Source organism: Suhomyces tanzawaensis (genome assembly GCF_001661415.1).
Source record: "Suhomyces tanzawaensis NRRL Y-17324 unplaced genomic scaffold CANTAscaffold_4, whole genome shotgun sequence".
Classification (NCBI taxonomy): Eukaryota; Fungi; Ascomycota; class Pichiomycetes; order Serinales; family Debaryomycetaceae; genus Suhomyces; species Suhomyces tanzawaensis.
The window spans coordinates 785727-805107 of record NW_017963639.1 but is presented as its reverse complement, the minus strand read 5'-3'; the positions used below and the strand labels follow the sequence as shown (position 1 = coordinate 805107).

General features: G+C 45.4%; 10 protein-coding genes across 10 annotated transcripts; 6 read left to right on the top strand and 4 right to left on the bottom strand.

Annotated features, from left to right (window-relative positions):
- Positions 1–1932: 1932 nt before the first annotated feature.
- Positions 1933–4239, top strand: CTA4 (oleate-activated transcription factor; the record flags this gene model as incomplete). The annotated part of the gene is made up of 1 exon (XM_020210077.1): positions 1933–4239. A coding segment is annotated over one exon (2307 nt), but the record flags the coding sequence as incomplete, so codon positions are not given.
- Positions 4240–5020: 781 nt separating this feature from the next.
- On the bottom strand, positions 5021–6056 carry CANTADRAFT_250583 (uncharacterized protein). Its single transcript, XM_020207308.1, has one exon. The coding sequence runs from the start codon at positions 5709–5711 to the stop codon at positions 5046–5048; it is 666 nt and encodes a 221-aa protein (XP_020064341.1). The 5' UTR covers positions 5712–6056; the 3' UTR covers positions 5021–5045.
- Positions 6057–7450: 1394 nt separating this feature from the next.
- On the top strand, positions 7451–8552 carry CANTADRAFT_26219 (uncharacterized protein). Its single transcript, XM_020207690.1, has one exon. The coding sequence runs from the start codon at positions 7816–7818 to the stop codon at positions 8191–8193; it is 378 nt and encodes a 125-aa protein (XP_020064340.1). The 5' UTR covers positions 7451–7815; the 3' UTR covers positions 8194–8552.
- Positions 8553–8867: 315 nt separating this feature from the next.
- Positions 8868–9782, top strand: CCC1 (Ccc1p; the record flags this gene model as incomplete). The annotated part of the gene is made up of 1 exon (XM_020209986.1): positions 8868–9782. The coding sequence occupies one exon, from the start codon at positions 8868–8870 to the stop codon at positions 9780–9782; it is 915 nt and encodes a 304-aa protein (XP_020064339.1).
- Positions 9783–10988: 1206 nt separating this feature from the next.
- On the top strand, positions 10989–11837 carry CANTADRAFT_21975 (prohibitin subunit; the record flags this gene model as incomplete). The annotated part of the gene is made up of 1 exon (XM_020206767.1): positions 10989–11837. The coding sequence occupies one exon, from the start codon at positions 10989–10991 to the stop codon at positions 11835–11837; it is 849 nt and encodes a 282-aa protein (XP_020064338.1).
- A 59-nt stretch (positions 11838–11896) lies between these two features.
- Positions 11897–13426, bottom strand: CANTADRAFT_52362 (aminopeptidase; the record flags this gene model as incomplete). The annotated part of the gene is made up of 1 exon (XM_020210072.1): positions 11897–13426. The coding sequence occupies one exon, from the start codon at positions 13424–13426 to the stop codon at positions 11897–11899; it is 1530 nt and encodes a 509-aa protein (XP_020064337.1).
- A 159-nt stretch (positions 13427–13585) lies between these two features.
- Positions 13586–14710, top strand: ULP1 (Ulp1p; the record flags this gene model as incomplete). The annotated part of the gene is made up of 1 exon (XM_020211681.1): positions 13586–14710. One exon carries the CDS (start codon positions 13586–13588, stop codon positions 14708–14710), a length of 1125 nt encoding a protein of 374 aa, XP_020064336.1.
- Positions 14711–14849: 139 nt separating this feature from the next.
- On the bottom strand, positions 14850–16130 carry CANTADRAFT_39215 (uncharacterized protein; the record flags this gene model as incomplete). Its single annotated transcript, XM_020208790.1, has 2 exons — positions 14850–15207; positions 15310–16130. Coding segments are annotated over 2 exons (1179 nt in total), but the record flags the coding sequence as incomplete, so codon positions are not given.
- A 1682-nt stretch (positions 16131–17812) lies between these two features.
- CANTADRAFT_51857 (uncharacterized protein) lies at positions 17813–18280 on the bottom strand (the record flags this gene model as incomplete). The annotated part of the gene is made up of 1 exon (XM_020209996.1): positions 17813–18280. The coding sequence occupies one exon, from the start codon at positions 18278–18280 to the stop codon at positions 17813–17815; it is 468 nt and encodes a 155-aa protein (XP_020064334.1).
- Positions 18281–18502: 222 nt separating this feature from the next.
- PRE9 (proteasome core particle subunit alpha 3) lies at positions 18503–19264 on the top strand (the record flags this gene model as incomplete). The annotated part of the gene is made up of 1 exon (XM_020210877.1): positions 18503–19264. One exon carries the CDS (start codon positions 18503–18505, stop codon positions 19262–19264), a length of 762 nt encoding a protein of 253 aa, XP_020064333.1.
- Between the last annotated feature and the right edge of the window lie 117 nt (positions 19265–19381).

Genomic DNA, 19381 nt, shown 5'->3' with positions numbered 1-19381 from the left:
AAGCAGGGCTTCATTGCACCAACTGTAGCAGGGTCCAGAAAAGAAGTAGTCTGGATATTTCTGTTGACTGTGCCTCATTCCACCCGACTGTGACGCAAAGAAATATTCTAGATAATACCGTTTTGCGGGGCTTCACAAATGTATCAGGTCCAGTAAAGGAAATGGTCTGGGATTTTTTGTCAGAAAGCCATCACTTCCGGGCAGTGGCAGATCCAGTAAGTATGTTCATTAAATCTCTTAAATGAAATGTAGCGAAATTAGACTGAATTGGTTCGAATTTTATCTCCCCCACCACTTCTCACGCCTTGGTTGACGATTTTCGCCTCTTCTCCACAGAGAAGAAGTTATGGACATTACTGGGTTTATATCTAATCGTCATAGAAATAATTTCAGAAATTAAGGTGAAGAGGAGGAGACCTTGCAATCGCGCAGGGCAAATGTGGGTCCAGTACGCTAAATAGAAGAGTAACTGTGATGCTGGACTAGCAGAGCATCATTCTCCGATTGTAGCAGGGTCCACTAAAGACTATTCCAGAATCGGTATCGGCAGGGACCTGTCCCACTAAATGGAATATTATAGATGCAGATGTATCTTGGCAGGGATCATTCCCCAACGCAAAAGGTACAAATACGCATCAAATAGTCTAGGATTAACTCGCTGAAATCACTCCACTGTAGACGTCCAGTAGTTAGTCTAGATGCAGAAATTTTTTCACTGGAATCACTCCCCCACCATGGTCCAGTAAATAATATATCGAATAGCGATGGTGACCATGGCTAAATAATATATACTCCTGATTGACCAGGGAGTACTCGGTATCACAATAGCCAGATGCACCAAATGTGGGTCCATTATCGTTTGTAACAAGCCCCGTAAAGCTAATCCAGGGACGATAGTCTAATTGACGTGCACAAGCAGGGCAACTGCATAACCTCATTTGGTGGCAGGCTATGCCTGCCAGTTCGTATATCGCACGTGACGTGTCGTAACTGCAGAGGCATCGATGAAAATGTTGGCCACCAGCCACGACAGTGCTTCACCTGAAACTGAGATGGAATACTCCCCAGTTAGAGGTCCGGGGAAGGTTGGGGACAGTAAATTCACATGCTATTTTGGGGTGCCTACTAGCCCAACCAGATCTCATTTTTAGTTCATGCACCTATGCGCAGAGCCTCCTCGTAAGCCTTCGCATATTTTAGTAAGGAAGCCCCCAAGGCTGCTTGGCTCAAAGTCTGAGTTAGTTTAAAGTTTTCACCAGATCGATAGGTGGCAGTCCAGCCACAATAGGGACGATAATATGAACAAAGGTAAAAAGGTAGAGAAGTCTGTTTCACCCGCCAGCGGCAGGTTCCGGGCATCAGGCTTCGGGCAGCAGGCCCTGCATCGCCACGTACCGAACGGTTGCGCCAACGTCTGTACATGCTCGGTTACCTGTCATTGGCCCAGTCAAACAAGCGGTGTTCTATCATCAGAGAGGAATTCACGGGCATGCGTGCTGTTTTGGGCCGGTTATTACCGCCAGCTCGGGGTAGATTCCGGGTGCATGACGCACCCTGTGGACTAAGCGCGCTTCCTGCCGTAGACTGGCCCATCAGGGATATTTTCTGACTAGTGGTGTTATTGTTCATAATTGCAGGCCTCTAAAAAGCTTCCGGAGTGAGTGCCAACATAAATTTCGATTTCTGACGTCTTGACCCCTCAACCTCCGACTCCGCAGCTGCGCGCCCTGCGAAGACTATATCTCCTGGCGTTTGCGCAGCTTCTGGCTTCCATCCTGCTCACCAACATCCACTCCGCACTCACCTTAGGTTAGCTCCGTTAATACCCCTTCTTCTGCGGATTCCAAAATTTCTCCAGTGAGCATCATCGCTGCCTTTTCTACCCCAGCCTGCCACTGATACCCGCGTGGCCCAGCTTCAATGGATCTCGTCATGGACGTTGGCGGCTCCGTTAAGAAACGCAACAAGCCCACGTTTGTGTGCACCAACTGCAAGAAACGCAAGACCAAGTGTGATCGTAAATCGCCCTGCTATTCGTGTGTCAAGACCAACAGCGGCTTCTCGTGCACCTACGAGTCCAACTGGCGCCCAGTGTCGTTTCTGGAGATCGAGCGCCGAGTGGCATCTGACACCCTCAAGCACCATGCCTACGACGAGGTGGAATCGGTGCCAGAACCGGCACCCTCCGTGCCGCCAACCCACCACCCGCTGGACGAGGTGTTGATGTTGAGAAAGCGCCTCAAGGAGCTCGAGGACACCTTGAAGGACACAGGCCTCTCGCCGCCTGCCGATAGTGGCACAGACGTGCTCAACCTCTACGACGGGTTCTCGCCCACCCGCTTGCTCGACGACACCTGCGAGAACTACGGACCGTTTTCCAACGTATCCATTGTCAAACGCGACCCCTGGCTCTGTGCGTTGTGGGAGACCTTGGTGGAGAAGGTGGGCACATTCAAGATCTACGCCACCCCCGACTTGCACCATGTCGGCTCCGACAACGTGGAAAAGTACTTCCACAGCAAGGCCATGGCCAAGGGCGATCCCATGGACCCTATTCTGTCGTTCGACCTCAACGGCATCCACCACTTGAAGGCCAGCAACATCCGACTAGCACGCACGCTTTTTGACGGCCGCTTTGGTGCAGACGTCCAGCTTGTCGAGCGCATCCACAAGGTGTTGCCCACACGCAAGGTGTTGTGGACGTTGATCGACAAGTTCTTCCGCATCTTGTACCCGTTCTTCCCGTTCCTCGACGAAATCAAGTTCAAGGAGGACTTGTCTCGCATCGTGGGCCCCATCGACTACCTGGAGACATACGTGCAAAGCGTGCGCGTCGAAACCAAGTTGGATTTGGCCACTGTCGCCATCTGCCTCTTCATCACCAGACTCTCCTACGTGTCGTTGTTCTCCAACCGCATCCAGGTCACCGATGCCATCTTGAAAGCCAGCGACAGCGAGGAAAAATATTTATTAAACAGCCCCATCAACTTGGTCGCCATTGAGGTGGCCCGCATCTGTCTTGAATTCATAGACCCTCACAAAACCGTCCATTTCACCGTACTTCAGGCCTTGGTGTACCATCTTGTGTACGCCATCCATGCGCCAGAAGAAGGCGAACTGGCGGATGGAAGTGAGTCCCAAGACCGTTTGGGCACCATGGCAAACCAGGTTTATGCTTTGGGACTCCACAGAGAACCTGACAAGTTTGAGGATTGCCGTAACGATGAAAAAATCAACCATCTAGGAAGAAAAATATTTACCTACTTAATGAGATTGGATCTCATCCAATCGTTTGCAGTCGGCAGTCTTCCTAGTATTGATTATGTCCATTATGATACCAAAATGCCATTTTTGACTGCAAAAAATAGTAATATTGCTGATCTTAAAATCGAACAGTTTGTGGTGGACGCTTATCAGTTTGCAAAACCTAGAGTGAATCCCTTGAGATCAATATTGGCCCTGGTTTTGGATATTAACAACGGATGTCCCGTTAGTCGGTTGGTGCAAAGAATGAACGAATTGGAAGAGACTTGTGCTACGTCTTTGGACATCTTGAAGTTGTCTCCGGAAAGACTGATCATTCCTTTGGAAGCTTCTACTGATGAACTCCTTGATATAATTAAGGCCAGAACCTTTATTTTGACCAAAACAAGTTTATTGACTCTTTATTTCCATCTTTTTTTGCATTACGAAAAGAAGTCAAACTTTGAAAACTGTTATCTTTATGTGGCAAAGACGTATCGAACCATACATGATGATTTCTTGCCATATATTTTTGAAATTTTCCATGGAAGGTTCAGCAACCATAGCTTGGTTTTGAATACCATTGTGCAAATTGTAATGCATAAATCAAATCAGTCATGTCTTTCACATCTTACCAGAGTTAATTCTATCAGATTTTCCATGCAAGCAAAGCTTGATCATCAGAGTAGGTTGGCAAGTGATCCACGCTACCACGACTATTATAGAAGGATTGTGCATCTCTCCCAGAATATCGAACGCACGGGGTCTATGTTGACTACATTATTCCAAAGATATTCCACTACATATTATTATTCCTGGAAAATTACCAAAACACATATGGCGGCTTATGACTTCTTGAAAGAAGAAACTTTGTTCAAGAGCCCAAGCTCGTCTTTGAAGAAATTGCACTCCTTCCAATTCACAGCAAGCCAATTGGATGAATTGAATGGCATTATGTACTCGTTGGGCAAGGGTTTCAAAACCGTGGTTTCATACAATCTGGAAAACAATAGGCACCTGACAGTTCAACCTGGTTTCTCGGAAATGAGCAGCTCTATCCCCACATCGCTCACGGATAACTCGCCTAGTTCGTCAAATGAATCGCCCTGTTCACAAACTCATCCTGAAAGTGCGAATTATGTTGATCAAATGTGGATGAATATGATGGCCATGAAAGTTCCGAATAATGAAGCCAATAATGTACTTCGTCCTCCGAACTTACAATCGATTGGTGTTGACATGAATTTCGCAAAACCAAACGATGTGAACCTCGCCATGAACGATCAGCAATATTTCCCTGTTCCTACAGATAATATGGGCTCGATGATAGGAGCACCAATGCAAAACTTGAACGTGTATCCTAACTATAACCAAAATCCACATTCTTCAAACCATGAGCCACAAACATCTCCTTTCATGCCGGTTACTGGAAATCAGATGCAGCCAATGGTTTTACCCTTCTCCCAGAATTCACAGATACGCAACTTCCCATCGATGAATTCAGTTCACCCTGAAAGCACCCAGGGTGACATCAAAATGAGCTCTGCCATGATGGAACCGGTCAACTCTGTGGAGTACAGCAATAATGCTTCCACAAACGTGTTCAGTGCTCCGAACAGTAGTGCATTCAACGTTCCAACCAACAACTTGCCAACGTTTCCAAATGCAATGAATGAGAATGCTCAAAATCAAGTATATTATAATTCTGGTCTGGATATGGGTTCCTATAACATGTACCACATTCCCAACTAGTTATACTGACACTATAGACACATAGCACTCCGAAAACTCTTGTATTTACACTATTTTTTAGCATATGTTAATAGAACGGCTTCCCCAAACAACCCCTTGAGTTCCTCTTGATCAATACTGTCCAAGGCACTGGTTGCCAAGGGTTCGCTATCGTATTCAATGAACGCCAAGTTCCTCACCTTGACTGAACGGACGTTGATGAAGCCACTGTGCTTTTCAAAGAATTCGTTCAACTGGCTGGGTTCGACTTGCGAGCCTATATTCTGGAGTAACAATATTTTGTGAGGTGGCAACAGATTGAAGTCCTGGACCTTCCTCTTTTTCGTTGCTGTCGAAGCTGCTGACCTCTTGGGCTTTGTTTCGAGTTTTCGCTTTTTCAGCACCTCTTCCTTGGTTTTCTTTCTGTCTTCCACAGGGGCAGTATTTCCTGTGACTGTGATGTGGTAGTTGTCTGAATTAGACCTGGCAAATCGCACGCGCATCTTCTTGCTGAACAATTCGTGGGAATCCAATTCTTTCTGGGCCAACGAGCTGGCCTCGTTGTTCTCAAACGTTATGAATGCTTGTCCTTTCATCTTCAAGTTGGAATGGGCGGTGATTTGTACAATCTTTCCGTATTTCTCGAACAACTGGGAAAGCGCATCTTTGAGCTTCGTTGTGGATACTCTATCGTTGAGGTTGTTGACGTAGAGCGTCTCTCGTACTAGGTCAGCCATACTTTTAATAGAGGATATTGGAGACCCGAAATGTCCTGAAATATCTCAGCACGTGACTTAGCTCACGTGTTTTACATCCGCCCCAGTGCTCTCAACACTGTACCGGATATCATTTTAATGGCTGAATTAACAATATACGTAGTCGTCCTAGTTACACCCTCAGCTCATTACCTAGTAATTCTACGAGGTGGCCTTACAGTTATAGACAGAATTCCTCCCTGGCATATAGCCATATCTCTACTTGCTTTTCAGATTATCAGGAGGGTACACAAGTATGCTACCCTACTGTTCGCCATCACCGATTGTATCTCCTATTTTATTCTTTAATTGTTTATTTTACGCTTATTTGTAGTGTATTATCGCACTTCTGTCAAATTTATTTTGTCTTGTCATTATATTTATCTGTCTCTGCCTGTTCCATATCTTTTGTCTGTCTCTGTATTCGTCTCTAGGTACCCGTTAACAGACCGATATTCCTCATCAACTCACAGTTCTAAGCACGTTCTAGAGTCATGATCTAGTTCTTACTTGAATATAGAATATTCATTATATGATAATTTGGGTTACTAGATTATTATTGCACCCACAACGCCGCCGAACCATGATTCCTTTGGGCCATAATTTAAAAATTATAATCTTAAAGATTGTTATTATTAAGTTTATCTTTATTCTCTGTGGGAATAAAGCCTCTAATAACTAAGAAAAATACACTGGTATAAGTATATTACAGTATTATAGATAATCCCACCCTCCAAAGGAAGGTAACCTTTTGGACATTGAATCATTATAGTAGCAGAATATACAATGAAAAATTCAGATTTATTTATTTGTATAAAAATGATAATAACATTATATAATGTTAGGTGCTAGGGACGTTTTTACAAAACCTTGTGTGCAGGTGAAATATTATCACCGAGAGTATGAGACTTTTAGATGGAAGTTTTGTTGAAACGATATTTAGTATACTTTATCAGTAGACTTGAGCACCCGATAAATCTCGTCAAAATACCGTGTGCTTATACCACCGTATATTTATAACATAATTTTACGGTTCACCACTTTTAAATTTGTGATTGATTACACTCCTCCAAGATATCTCTCCGATATTGATCTTCTTCTCATTATTGATTCTACCGTTTGAGAGTAAATTGTCACTGCGGCTGCCAAGCTTCATTACGATACATTCTCTGCCTTCTCTCTTACTAATCATTGATCATTGAGTCGTACTAACCTTAATGTCTCCGTCGCGTGTCTGGCTGAATGTCGTTAACCCTAATGTAGTCTCGTATTTCGGGTATGTTCCAACGGACCTAATTCACGAAACAAGTCATGTGACTATTCCAATGACCCTGATATTGATATGACATCCGTAAGGTTACAATCCACAAGGGAGACTACTAATATCGGTGAGCTGGTACCAGGCATTCGATGAAAGCTGAGGCTCGGGTTTTGCACAAAGCCCAACAAGGCCAGTTGAATACTTATTTTTTTAGATAGCTCCCCAGTAAATACGAGTATTCTAAGTGCCCAACGTATGCGACATATCCCAACATATAACATCAGTTCTATCAAGATTGGTTAACAGTATATCTATGCAAATACACTTAATAGCTAGCTTATTAATAACTTTACGAACAGAAGGGATATCATATATTTGGTTCATATCTGAATCAGTAAATCCCGGCTTAGGGTACATTTTAAATATTATGACTAAAATTTTGATAATATTATCGATGTAGCTGCAAACATAGCTATTACTCCTCCTACAGAAAAAACCTCAAAAATTAAGCCTGGTATAGCGAGCAACAGTGCACTTAAAGGCTGCGCCTAAGTCCTGGCAATGGGACGAGTGGTCTGTCACCGGCAGAAAATAAACCATAAATCCATTCTGAGAAGTCCCCGAGTCCTAAGCCCTCGGCGACCCATCCTCGGATGCTTTGCTAACACCGATTTTGTTGAGGATTTCTGACCATTGTTTGTGGGGGCGCCCCCACCGAGGCTCAACCCTGTTTTGTGTTCCCCAGGTACCCATCAGGTCCAGACTCGTTTTAGGGCCTGGCCATGGTCCGTGGGGGCACTTTGCAGATCAACGGAAGCACCAACCATGGCGTCCGGTGCCGGCGTATTGCCACTAATGCCTGTACCGGGATCATCACCTTCTTTGCGGGTACAACTTGATTTCCATCATCCAAGAACGTCTTCCATAATTGTGGGTGCAGGATGTTGGAGGATGCTGGAGGACGTTCACGCAGGCTCCAAGCTGAGAATTCGTGGTGGGTGGACCAAACTGGCGATAGCATTGTGGTCTACGCATCCTAGCAGTTTGGAACCTGCAACCACCGTTCCTCGCAATCCCATCCGAGTGTTCCCGTCTGCTCATACCTCGCGTCTGAAAAGTTTCCCAGCTTTCAGTATAAGTGCAGTTGACACCCACCGTTTAACTGCAAAATCGCATTGCCCCAAAATCAGAAAAAGACCATGAACTGACCAGGAACTCTACACTCGACCACCAAACACCTATACATACTTACCACCACTGGAGATGCCGAAACCTCACGGGCCACCACAATCCTCCCAACGCCCGCCATGGGCCCATCTCAGGGTCCTGGGCAGTCCCACGCAGCAAAGCGTGGACGTCCACACCTGCCTTGAACCACAGACGCCTACCAGGTGAGCCCCAGCCATGCTGACACCTTCCATATTCTGGAACCATGGCCCTCCCATTGCCCTCCCTCGGCCTAGCCACCAACCCAGCTTACATACCTAGGTCGTGCCGTCCCTGAAACGCCATCCCTTGTAGTGTGGCCGATAGCCTTGGCCATCGCTGTCAAGGGTATTTTCCGCACCCTCCCCGATCCCAGCCAATCATACCGCCATCAAATGTAAGCACCGGGCGCCCTGCAGGACGCCTGCGCACAACCACAAACGAAATAGTTGCACTACACTATATATAAGAATCTGCAAAGGGCTATTTCATAACATCAACCACCATTTTGCTAATTTTGCAAATTTATCTGTTTGCTTCTTTCTGTCCATCCTCCACCAGTGCTTGTTGGACATCATCGAGTCTCTGTCGCTCCCGCCCGTCTGCCATCCCATCCACCAATCTTGCTGCCTTCAGCAATTGATCTTAGCCACAGTCTCCCATAGCCCACCATGTCATTGGTCGCTCTCAAAAACCTGGTCAGTGGCCTTTTGTCCAAAAACAAGTCCGATGACGAATTGGACAGAGTCAACCGTTTGTTAGATAACAACCAGTCCCCATACGGCTCCACCGACAACCAAGACCGTGCACAAGAAGTCGTCAACGAGGAGGCCATCTTGAACGCTGCCAAGAGCGTCAACGCGCTGGACGACGAAGACGAGGAAGAAAAGGGTTTCTTCAACAAATTTGATCCCAGAGTCATGTCCGATGTCATCATCGGTTTATCCGATGGATTGACGGTTCCTTTTGCCTTGACCGCCGGTTTGTCGTCCTTGGGTGACTCCAAGTTGGTCATCACCGGTGGTATGGCCGAGTTGGTTTCCGGAGCCATTTCCATGGGTTTGGGTGGCTACCTTGCTGCCAGATCGGAGTCGGAATACTACAAGTCACAAGTCAAGAAGGAAAAATTACAGTTCTTCAAGAAACCAGAAAGCATTAACCAAGAAGCCGCCGAAATCATGTTTGAATTAGGTGCCTCCGAACAAACCATCGGGTCGTTCTTGAAAGATTTGGATGCTCAGCCCAAGAGTTTGATTGAGTTTGTCATCAGGTTCGGAAAAGGGTTGGAAGAGCCTGCCGAAGGCAGAGAATTCACCTCGGCATTGACCATTGGTATCGCATATTTCCTTGGTGGTTTCGTACCCCTTGTACCATACTTTTTCACCACTCTCGTCAAGACCGGTTTGCTCATTTCTGTGCTTGTTATGTTGATTACCCTTTTCATTTTCGGTTATGTCAAGACCTCTATTTCATTGGGTGATGACTGTCCACGCCATAAGAAGCTATTCGAGGGGCTACAAATGGTAGCCACGGGTTCCGTGGCTGCTGGTGCTGCATGGACCTTGGTTTACTTTATTGATAATTGATTGCATTTAAGTATCGCGGCGACATGAGTTTCATTGTTGCGGATACTACTCATACCCGGCAAATTATCCTCCTACCATCATGTCCCTTTGATTTTGTATACTAGATTTTAACAATACTACGCTAATTGTTAGTCACTAGTAGGCCCAGTGGATCGTTAGTTCCCGCGGAGTGCATCCGATATCGGGCATAATCGACGCAACAATAGATATGACACAAACCTGGCTGGCGCTACCATGTTTTGATTTACTTCTTTGCCTGGGGATGACCCGAATCCAGACTTGAGCAGCGGGCACGGAATGTGGGGTACAAGAGCGGACTTATCACTGTTTACATTCATTGGCGAGATGAAGCAATACAATGCTCGAATCGGCAATTAGTTCGGAGATAGAGCGATTTGGCTTTTTCCGTGAAGTCCTTGCAAGTATTTATATCCGAAACCGAGCATAATCTAATTCAATATTTACCAGAGTGAGAAAAAGTAAACCAGAACTTAGTTTTGCCCGAAGTATCATCCAGGTGCCTGTCAAAATCTGGCAATAAGCCTCCGATTAAAATAGACCCCTAAAGGGCTGTTGTATCTAAGATTCATTGTGTGGGTCAAACGAGATTAGACAAAAAAAATATTGCAAAATTATAGAATTAGTTCAAAAAATAGCCAAACTCAAAACATCGATTTCGACTCCTAAATAAAAAGATCGATGGAATTTACGAGTTAATTGTTATCTATCTCTATCTTTAGTCATAATCTTGTTGGAAACCGTACTTTTTTTTTTCCCCTAATACGATAACCTTCTGGATTCGTCTTCCAGAAGTATTGATATCAATTACAAGTGTGAGGAGATATAAAGGAAGATTTTTTGCATTGGAAGTGTCGTACCCAAAAGTCACATTATGTTTGTATCATGGTTCTTCTGATTCTCTTCCATTGATTCAAGCTGCTCGCCCTCCTAAATTACCAAAAAATACCGAAATGTCCCACCATGCTGCCTAACAATACATGGTAGCAACAATTCCTTTCCTCACAGCCTTACCCTCTTCCTACGCTCTGGTCAACCCGCCAGTGCTCTAATCCAAACTTCGCAACCGACTATCTGGCCTAAGGTGGGAGTGGGTGGCGCAACCTGCAAAACGCAACCTGCAACCCACCCCATCCACCGCACTCAAAGACAGTGGCGGCTTGTTAGTAGTAATCCCTTCATCCCACCATGTCTTCCAGAATCGCAGAAATAATATCCAAGATCGCTATTCCCGCAGGTATTGCCATTACTCTTGGCCAATCTGCTATCTACGATGTCGAAGGTGGTAAGAGAGCTGTCATTTTCGACAGATTGAACGGTGTTCAACAGAAGGTGATTGGTGAAGGTACTCACTTCTTGGTACCATGGCTCCAAAAGGCCATCGTCTACGATGNCAGAACCAAACCAAAGACTATTGCCACCACAACTGGGTCCAAAGATTTACAGAACGTGTCTTTGACTTTGAGAGTGTTGCACAGACCTGAAGTGATGAAGTTGCCTACTATTTACCAAAGCTTGGGTTTGGACTACGACGAAAGAGTGTTGCCAGCCATCGGAAACGAAGTGTTAAAGTCCATCGTTGCCCAATTTGATGCAGCTGAGTTGATTACCCAAAGAGAAGTTGTCTCCGCCAGAATCAGACAAGAATTGTCCACCAGAGCAAATGAGTTCAACATCAGATTGGAAGATGTCTCGATCACCCACATGACTTTCGGTAGGGAGTTCACCAAGGCTGTGGAGCAGAAGCAAATTGCCCAACAAGACGCCGAAAGAGCCAAGTACTTGGTTGAGAAGGCTGAGCAGGAGAGAAAGGCCAACGTCATCAGAGCCGAGGGTGAAGCTGAAAGTGCCGAGACTGTCTCCAAGGCTTTGGCAAAGGCAGGTGATGGTTTGTTAATGATCAGAAGATTGGAAGCTTCTAAGGACATTGCCCAAACCTTGGCCAATTCTCCTAACGTTTCCTACTTACCAAGTGGTAAAGGCTCCGACTCAGATGCTGGCAGCAAGAACTCGTTGTTGTTGAACATTGGTCGTTAGTTCTACATGAATATCTTGTGATTTGACACCTGTATATAGTTAGTGATATGTACAATCTATTAAATATCCAAAATGATTAACTCTTCGTGAGCGCCTGGAGTTGTAACCTCACCCTTACTTATCAACGCCTCGATGTCTTCTACCTCCTTGATGCACCCAGCAGATAAATTCAAGATATCGTCACTGTTTTTACCAACGACTATGTCATCTTCAACCCTAACCCCAATACCTTGATAATGCTTGGGCCATTTGTCATCCTGGGGGATATACAACCCAGGTTCAATGGTGATAACATTACCCTGGACCAACTTTTGGAACCGTGATATTGAAGGAATGTCATGCAAGTCCAATCCCAAATGATGGCCGATATAGTGAGGATACAAGGTGGTAACAACATCAGTGGGAGTCACAGCAGCGAACCCAGGCAAGTTCTTTAAGCCTTGGGTCAACAACTTGACAGAATGCTCATGAATGTCATGAACAGACATTTCCTTCGTTTCGTCACACAACTCAATACACTTCTTGTTGACATCCAAAACCACTTGGTAGATGTCTTTTTGTGGTTCGCTGAACCCATTTGGACTATTGGGCCATGTTCTCGAAATGTCAGCGCAATATCCTCCGAGCTTTCCACCAGCGTCGATGAACACCATCTCGTCTCTGTAAAGCAAATCATCATTCCTGGTATAGTGAATGGTCAAGGCGTTCTTACCACTAGCAACAACTGGAATATAAGCCTGCTTGTCACACCCACCTTTGACAAACTCGTATTCCAAATACTTTGCAAGGGTCTTTTCGGTATACAATGGAGACGGAGAACCCACCTTAGCTATCGCCTTATTGATAGCACGTCCTGAAATTTGACCAGCCGCTTGCATCACCTGTATTTCGGCTTCCGACTTGATGCTCCGCTGCTTGGCCACCAAAGGACTAAGTGCAATTTTTGTTTTGTTGGATTTTTCTATGATAGTCTGGATGGTTCCAGATTTTGACTCTTTTCCACCCAAATTGAAAAAGTTTGAAAACTTGGAGGCGTTGCGCTTGCCCAGCCTATCATCCCAATAAATATAATCATTCAGCGAAATTAACAGGTCAATATATTGAGGGGCTTTGTTGATATCTTCCACAAGGTCGGCGTTGAAGAAGTCATAAGCACCTTGCAATCCCAGCTTTTCTCCTTCCCAAAGCTCCATCCGGGGGTTCTTTGGGGGCACAAGCATGTGGAGGATCACATCGTCCCCCTCCAGGCCTTTCTTTTCAAGCACAGCCATCGAATCAGGTTCCAACCACCCAGTGAGATAAAATAAGTCGTTGTCTTGCTGGAAGTCATAGAATACACTTCCTGAAGAGTATTTGACTTGGTTTCCCTGCAAAATGGCAATTGATTTGGGCGGAAGATCTTTCATGAGCTCCAATCTTCTTGTGTAGTACTCCAAGGCGCTGATTCCTGGGGTTAGGTTGCCTGGGGTGGGAAGATAGTGGGGCCTGGTCTCATGCGTAGGCTGACCGGTGTTGTAGGTGGACAAAGGCGGTCTGGTCTGGATGCTTAGACAGCGGGAGCCGAGGAGCACCGAGCCGCGAAGGCCCATTCTGCTCTTGAGTCCGAACATTGTGGCGACCTTTGCAGTATAGGTTTGGATCTCTAGAATTGGCTGATGAGAAGTTTAGCACGTGACCATTAGTCACGCGCACCAGTATCACGCGTGTCGCCAATCTAACTGTCATGTCCAAGACCCTGATCCACGACAATGCCGGCGATTGTATACGACGACGCCAAGGGATTCTGCTTTGACAGCAGCCTCCAAGCATCAAAAGTGGGGGCCGAAGTCATAAGCAACGGGTTTGACCAATTGCCGTGGGAAATCGTCTTACCAGAGAATCCGATGCAGGAGGATCCCGAAGTGGACCCCGAGGCCGGGCAGGGAGGCCCCAAGAAGCGTTTGAGCAAACTGGAAAAAAAGGAGATTAAGCAGCAGAAGAAAATCAACGCAGCTCGGGCTCGCCAGGTGAAGAGACAGCAACAAATAGGCTCGGAATCAGCCATGGGATCTCAGATCTTCAATCCTTTTTTAGCCAAATCTGATCTCAAACAGTTGCATTCACGGATCATCAGCCATGTCAAAACCGAGAGTTCCAGCCAGGTACAGAGTTCTAACACAAGCTCGGAATTAAAAATACTTCAGTATCAGTCAATTGCATTATACAAGTCTGATCTAGATCACATTTTGCCTGGCGAATGGCTCAACGATAATAACATTTCATTCGTGTATGAGCTCATCCACCAGACCTTCTTGAAGGAAAAGGGCTCCTTCAACCACCAGGTGCAATTGCTTTTTCCCTCGTTGGTCCAGTTATTTTTACATTTTCCAGTTAGTGACGAAATAGAAAACATCCTTCCTTTGGATGATTTGAAGAAGCTGAAATTCATATTCATTCCTATCAATTTTATTGACGATTACGATGATATTGACTTGGAGGAGGTCAACAACGGAGATCACTGGGCATTGGGCCTTCTCTCCGTGCTCGAGAACCGCTTGTACATTTACGATTCCATGACCATTGATGAGGGCGATTCCAGTACAGATAAGTTGTTGGGCGAATTGACCCGAAGACTACAATCGTGTAAAGGAATCCTCAAGTCCAACAGGCCCATAGAAGTGATAAAAATGAAGTGTGACCAGCAGGATAATTTTGATGATTGTGGGGTATTTCTAGTCATGATTACCTGCTACCTAATCAAACGATTAATCTTGGAAAAAGAGGCTATCAGTTTGGACATTTCGAAGGTCCGGTTTAACGCATTGGCTGGAAGGGTCAAAATGATGGAACTCATAGGAAGAGTACTATGGAGCGAGACAGAACCAACTGAATGAACAGGCACAGAACTCATTTAACATAGAGCTTAGCTAGCATCAACCATATTTATTATAGTCAAACTGTTTAGAAAAGTTTGATTACTCATTACATGCATTATTATTGATAGAGGTGTAGTTCATCTTATGGGGCAAGAAGCTTTTCTAGAAGCACACCCTTCATCATTTTGGCTATACTCTCGGCCCTCAACTCGTTGGTTAGCTCGTCCAATCCATCCTGCAACTCTTCTGCATCCAATTCTCTCCTGGATCCATTATTGTAGTATATATCTTGATCAAATTGGTAGCCAATCCCGATTTTACCTAGCCCAAGACTGGAAATAAGAAGTAGAATTTGCTCGTTGATTTCTATTATTTTCTGCTCGCTGGTTTCTTGAAGATTGTAACCTAAGAGCTTCATTAACTTCAAACGAGGTATTTGCTTGATAACCGAGAATATCAATAAGCAATTCTTGTAGTCAATAATGGAGCTCACGTACTGGAGGAAAGCTTTAGGGCTATTGCCATTGACAGTGGTGCCTGCTGGGTTGTTTGAGACGCTTGCATGTGGAGATATTTGTGAGTTTGACCGGGCTGATGTAGATTTAGTCTTGCCGTACAATTGAGAGCTTTCCGTAAGCGAAACAGGCACACTGAACCCCAATTCGGCAGAGAATCTATTGAGAAACCCTTCGTTCAAGGTCAAATTGGCTTTGACCAATGCAAAGTTGGACTGCAGTAAAGGGACCAAGATTTGATTGTACAATTCATATTCGTAACACTGCTCGTCCGAAGTGTACAAGTTGATTATTAGGTCCAGTTTGTCGATATCAAGCAAGGACAAATCCTTGAAAGGTTTGAGGAAGATAATCACAATGCAAAACATCGATAGTATGCGTGACTTCAAAACACCCAACTCATTGACAAAGAACTTCATGGACTTGTCAGATGCAAGTAAAATAGATATAAAATCCTTGTAGAAATCCTCAAAATCGAGCCTCTTGAACTGAACCACAAGATTTAAGATCTTAGAAAGCCAGTAAAACTTCAATTCCGTGCATACCTCGTCACTAGTTTCATCATCGGATTCTATGGGTTCTTCTGGAGGGCAGGATGCTAATAGTGACTCGTTTCTATTGTGGTAAAACGCAATTTTCTTGTATATACCATCCAAGGACTTGAAGCTTCCCGTGTCGTTGGAGTCCTTGTACTTCAAAGGATCATTTGACGGGAATATAGTCAGGTAAACGTTGACAACAAACTGGTAGAACAAGAACTCGAGGTAGGCATTGTCTCTCAAATGGGCGTGGTCTTTCGGCTGCGAGGAAAAGCTGACGATGGCCGAGTAATCGTTGAGATACTGAAGGGCTATGTCGTAGTCCTGATTTATGATCGATACCTGGACGGCTGCTCGGACCTTCAGAAACAATGCAGAAGTCTCCAGTGCTTTGGTGAGAAACGAGTTGGATGAACGAAGCTCCTTAATAGCACTCGAGGCTATTGAGTACACAGTAGCCGAGGTATTTGTAGAAACGGTACTGGTAACGCCATTGGTGTTCAAGTAAGCATTGAGCAATGTGGACAAGGGGTTGCTGACCAGGTAGTGAGAGAGTATAGAAAGACCGTGGGAGGCTGTGGCTTTCGTGGGCCGGATGGAGAACTCGTGCTGCAACGGAGGCACAGATAGGTAATCGAATGACATGGCAGGGATGGATATGTGGAGGGAATTGGTGATGGGGGTGTCCTAATTATGGTTGGTTAGTGGTGTTTTGTGGAGATGAAGTGCACAATATTGATTATCAGATTAGATCGTGCGAAGGCCATTTCAAAACCCATAAGTTAGAGCTTCCGGCTGGGACTTCCCTACAGAATGCATGGAAGCAGCTACTACGGGAATGTCATTAATGGCGACAACCATCGATGAAGGGTTGCTCTGTGTCGAAGCCCAGAAAAGTATATAGAAATTTTATGGATTTTATAGAGTATACCATTTAGCTGGAGTTGGCAGTTTCACAATGCCATTAAACTGCCACTAGTGTAAATTGACTAATATAATAGATTTTCAGAACTGGTCTAGGTTTATTTGGGATAAATACCAATTAAGAGAAACAAAATGGGATTATGTTTTGCACAATAATAGATGCCCAGATTGAATCGATATGCAATGAGAATTGAACTGGAAGAATGTATCGGAACTACAACGGGCAATTGTTGAAGTGACATTTGTGTGAAATATGCGAAGTTGAGTGCTCTGCCCCACTAATAGCGGGAACTGCGGAGAATGTCCGATGCTAAGTGAGATGGGCAATGGTAAAAAATAGTGAAACTCCGAGAGACTTATTTTGAATTACTCGGGATAATCTCAAAATCCAGTGGGTAACCACCGTTGTAAACGATACTTGTTGAACGGCTGATAATCGAATGATTTCGATCGTGTGGCAATGTTCAAGAATAGATGCTATCTGTTTGTCAGGAACAATTACAATTGAACTAATTGGTTTGTGATGCGGTGCTGAGTCAAATGTAGAAACATTTAGTGTGCAGCAGTGATGAACTAGGTTCAAAATGGTTTGGGGTATGGCGCCACATGAAGCTTCGGTTTATTGAGGAGATGCTGCTTTTCTCAGTAAATTGCACTGGTGTAGATCTAATCACCTGGAGGTGTAATGTGAGGCAAAAATGGCTATTTTAAAATCTTTCCTGGTGTAAGCTGACGACATTAGCTGGGGGTTATAACATGCCGCGATACACTTCTTGAGGAGGCTTTGCAGATAGGATTCATATTTTCCACGGCGAGGAGCCATACGCTAGTGGATGACAGCCTAAACGGCAATCTGCAAAGTAGATGCCATTGATTCTTGAGCTGATATTTGGCTGATGCAGAACTGCTGTAATCCGCTTTTGCGCTGACTTGCTGCTGATTCGAGTCTTGACCTGGAAGTACTAGTTATTTCGAGTTGCCGGTCCTTTAAATGTCCGATCATTTCCACCGTCTTATACTTGGTATCTGTTGGTTTGCTATCGAGTATATGGTACTCTCGATGCACGTCCAGAAAAAGAAAGCTCAAGATGCTTGAACCAATTTTCACGGTCTGTTTTACCGCCTATGGCGGAAAAGCTGGCTCACATCACGGACAGGGTCGTCAGATAAGAGCTGCACACATCGAAAAGCACGGCTGCAATGGCCCAACTGAGCGGGATCCAAGTACTCATGCTTAAGGTTCCAGCCCTATAGATGGCACTGAGCATCAACCCCACCACGGCCCCCGATACGAACCCCTTGAACGAACCTATCACCACGTAAAGAAGCCCAAATATAAGAGTACCAGCACGCTTTCGACTCAGCGGCTGGAGGTGGTGGCGGCGGTTATTGAATTCCACGTTGAACACGGCAATCAATGCCGCCACGATGTAGAACCCGCCAAACATGATGAGGCTCCAGTAGACGGTGAACCGCCAGATATCCACCCCATAGTAGAGGAACGACTGCTGGTAGCGCAGCAGGGAGGCCCCAAGCGGCCAGTAGAGCGACGGGAAGTGAGGTCGGATATACCCAATAGGGATGTTGACCGAACTGACGAAGATCTTCATTGGCAGTGGCAGGGTTTGTTGCAAGTATGGCTTGACCCCAAACCAACTGCAGTTTGGTGGGAGTAGGTGCAACAGCCGGGTCGTGCGCGCGCCCCAAAATATCTGGGCCTGAAAAACCGGCCAGTTGCCACCATAACTTCCCTCCAGTAAATACACCCACCCTCCCCTTTTGCCCCTTCATCCGTCCCCACACCCTGCCAGTGGACCAATTGCACAACCAACATGTCGAGAAGATACGATTCCAGAACCACCATCTTTTCCCCCGAAGGGAGATTGTACCAGGTGGAGTATGCACAGGAAGCCATTTCCATGGCGGGAACCGCCATTGGCATATTGTCAGCCGAGGGAGTCGTCTTGGCGTGTGAGAAGAAGGTCACCTCCAAGTTATTTGACAACGACGGCTCCGCTGAAAAGCTTTATGTGATCAACGACAACATGATCTGTGCCGTGGCTGGTATGACCGCAGATGCCTTCATCTTGGTCAACAACGCCAGAGTGCAGGCCCAGCAGTACTTGAAGACCTACAACGAAGAGATCCCTTGCGAGACCTTGATCAAGAGGGTATGTGACATCAAGCAAGGCTACACACAACACGGTGGTTTGAGACCGTTTGGTGTCAGTTTCTTGTACGCTGGCTACGACGACAGATACGAGTTCCAATTGTATACATCCAACCCATCCGGGAACTACTCCGGCTGGAAGGCCACCTCCATCGGTGCCAACAACTCGGCTGCCCAGACGTTGTTGAAGAAAGACTACAAGGACGACTTGTCTTTGAAAGATGCCTGTGAGTTGGCCATCAAGGTGTTGTCCAAGACCATGGACTCTTCCACCTTGAACAGCGATAAGCTTGAATTTGCCACCTTGAGCTTGTCCAAAGTGCATCCTGGCAAGGTCATCCACAAAGTTTGGAGCGATAATGACATCGACACTTTGATCAAGGAAAGTGGTGTATTGGATGACAAGAACCAAGACGACGAATAAATAGACCAGTAGATAGGATAAAGGCTGACTGGATCAGGTCGGAGACCGTGTAGACCACAAGATGACCATGAAGAAAGTAATGATCAAAGCGTAAGAAATGATAGCCAACCAAGATTC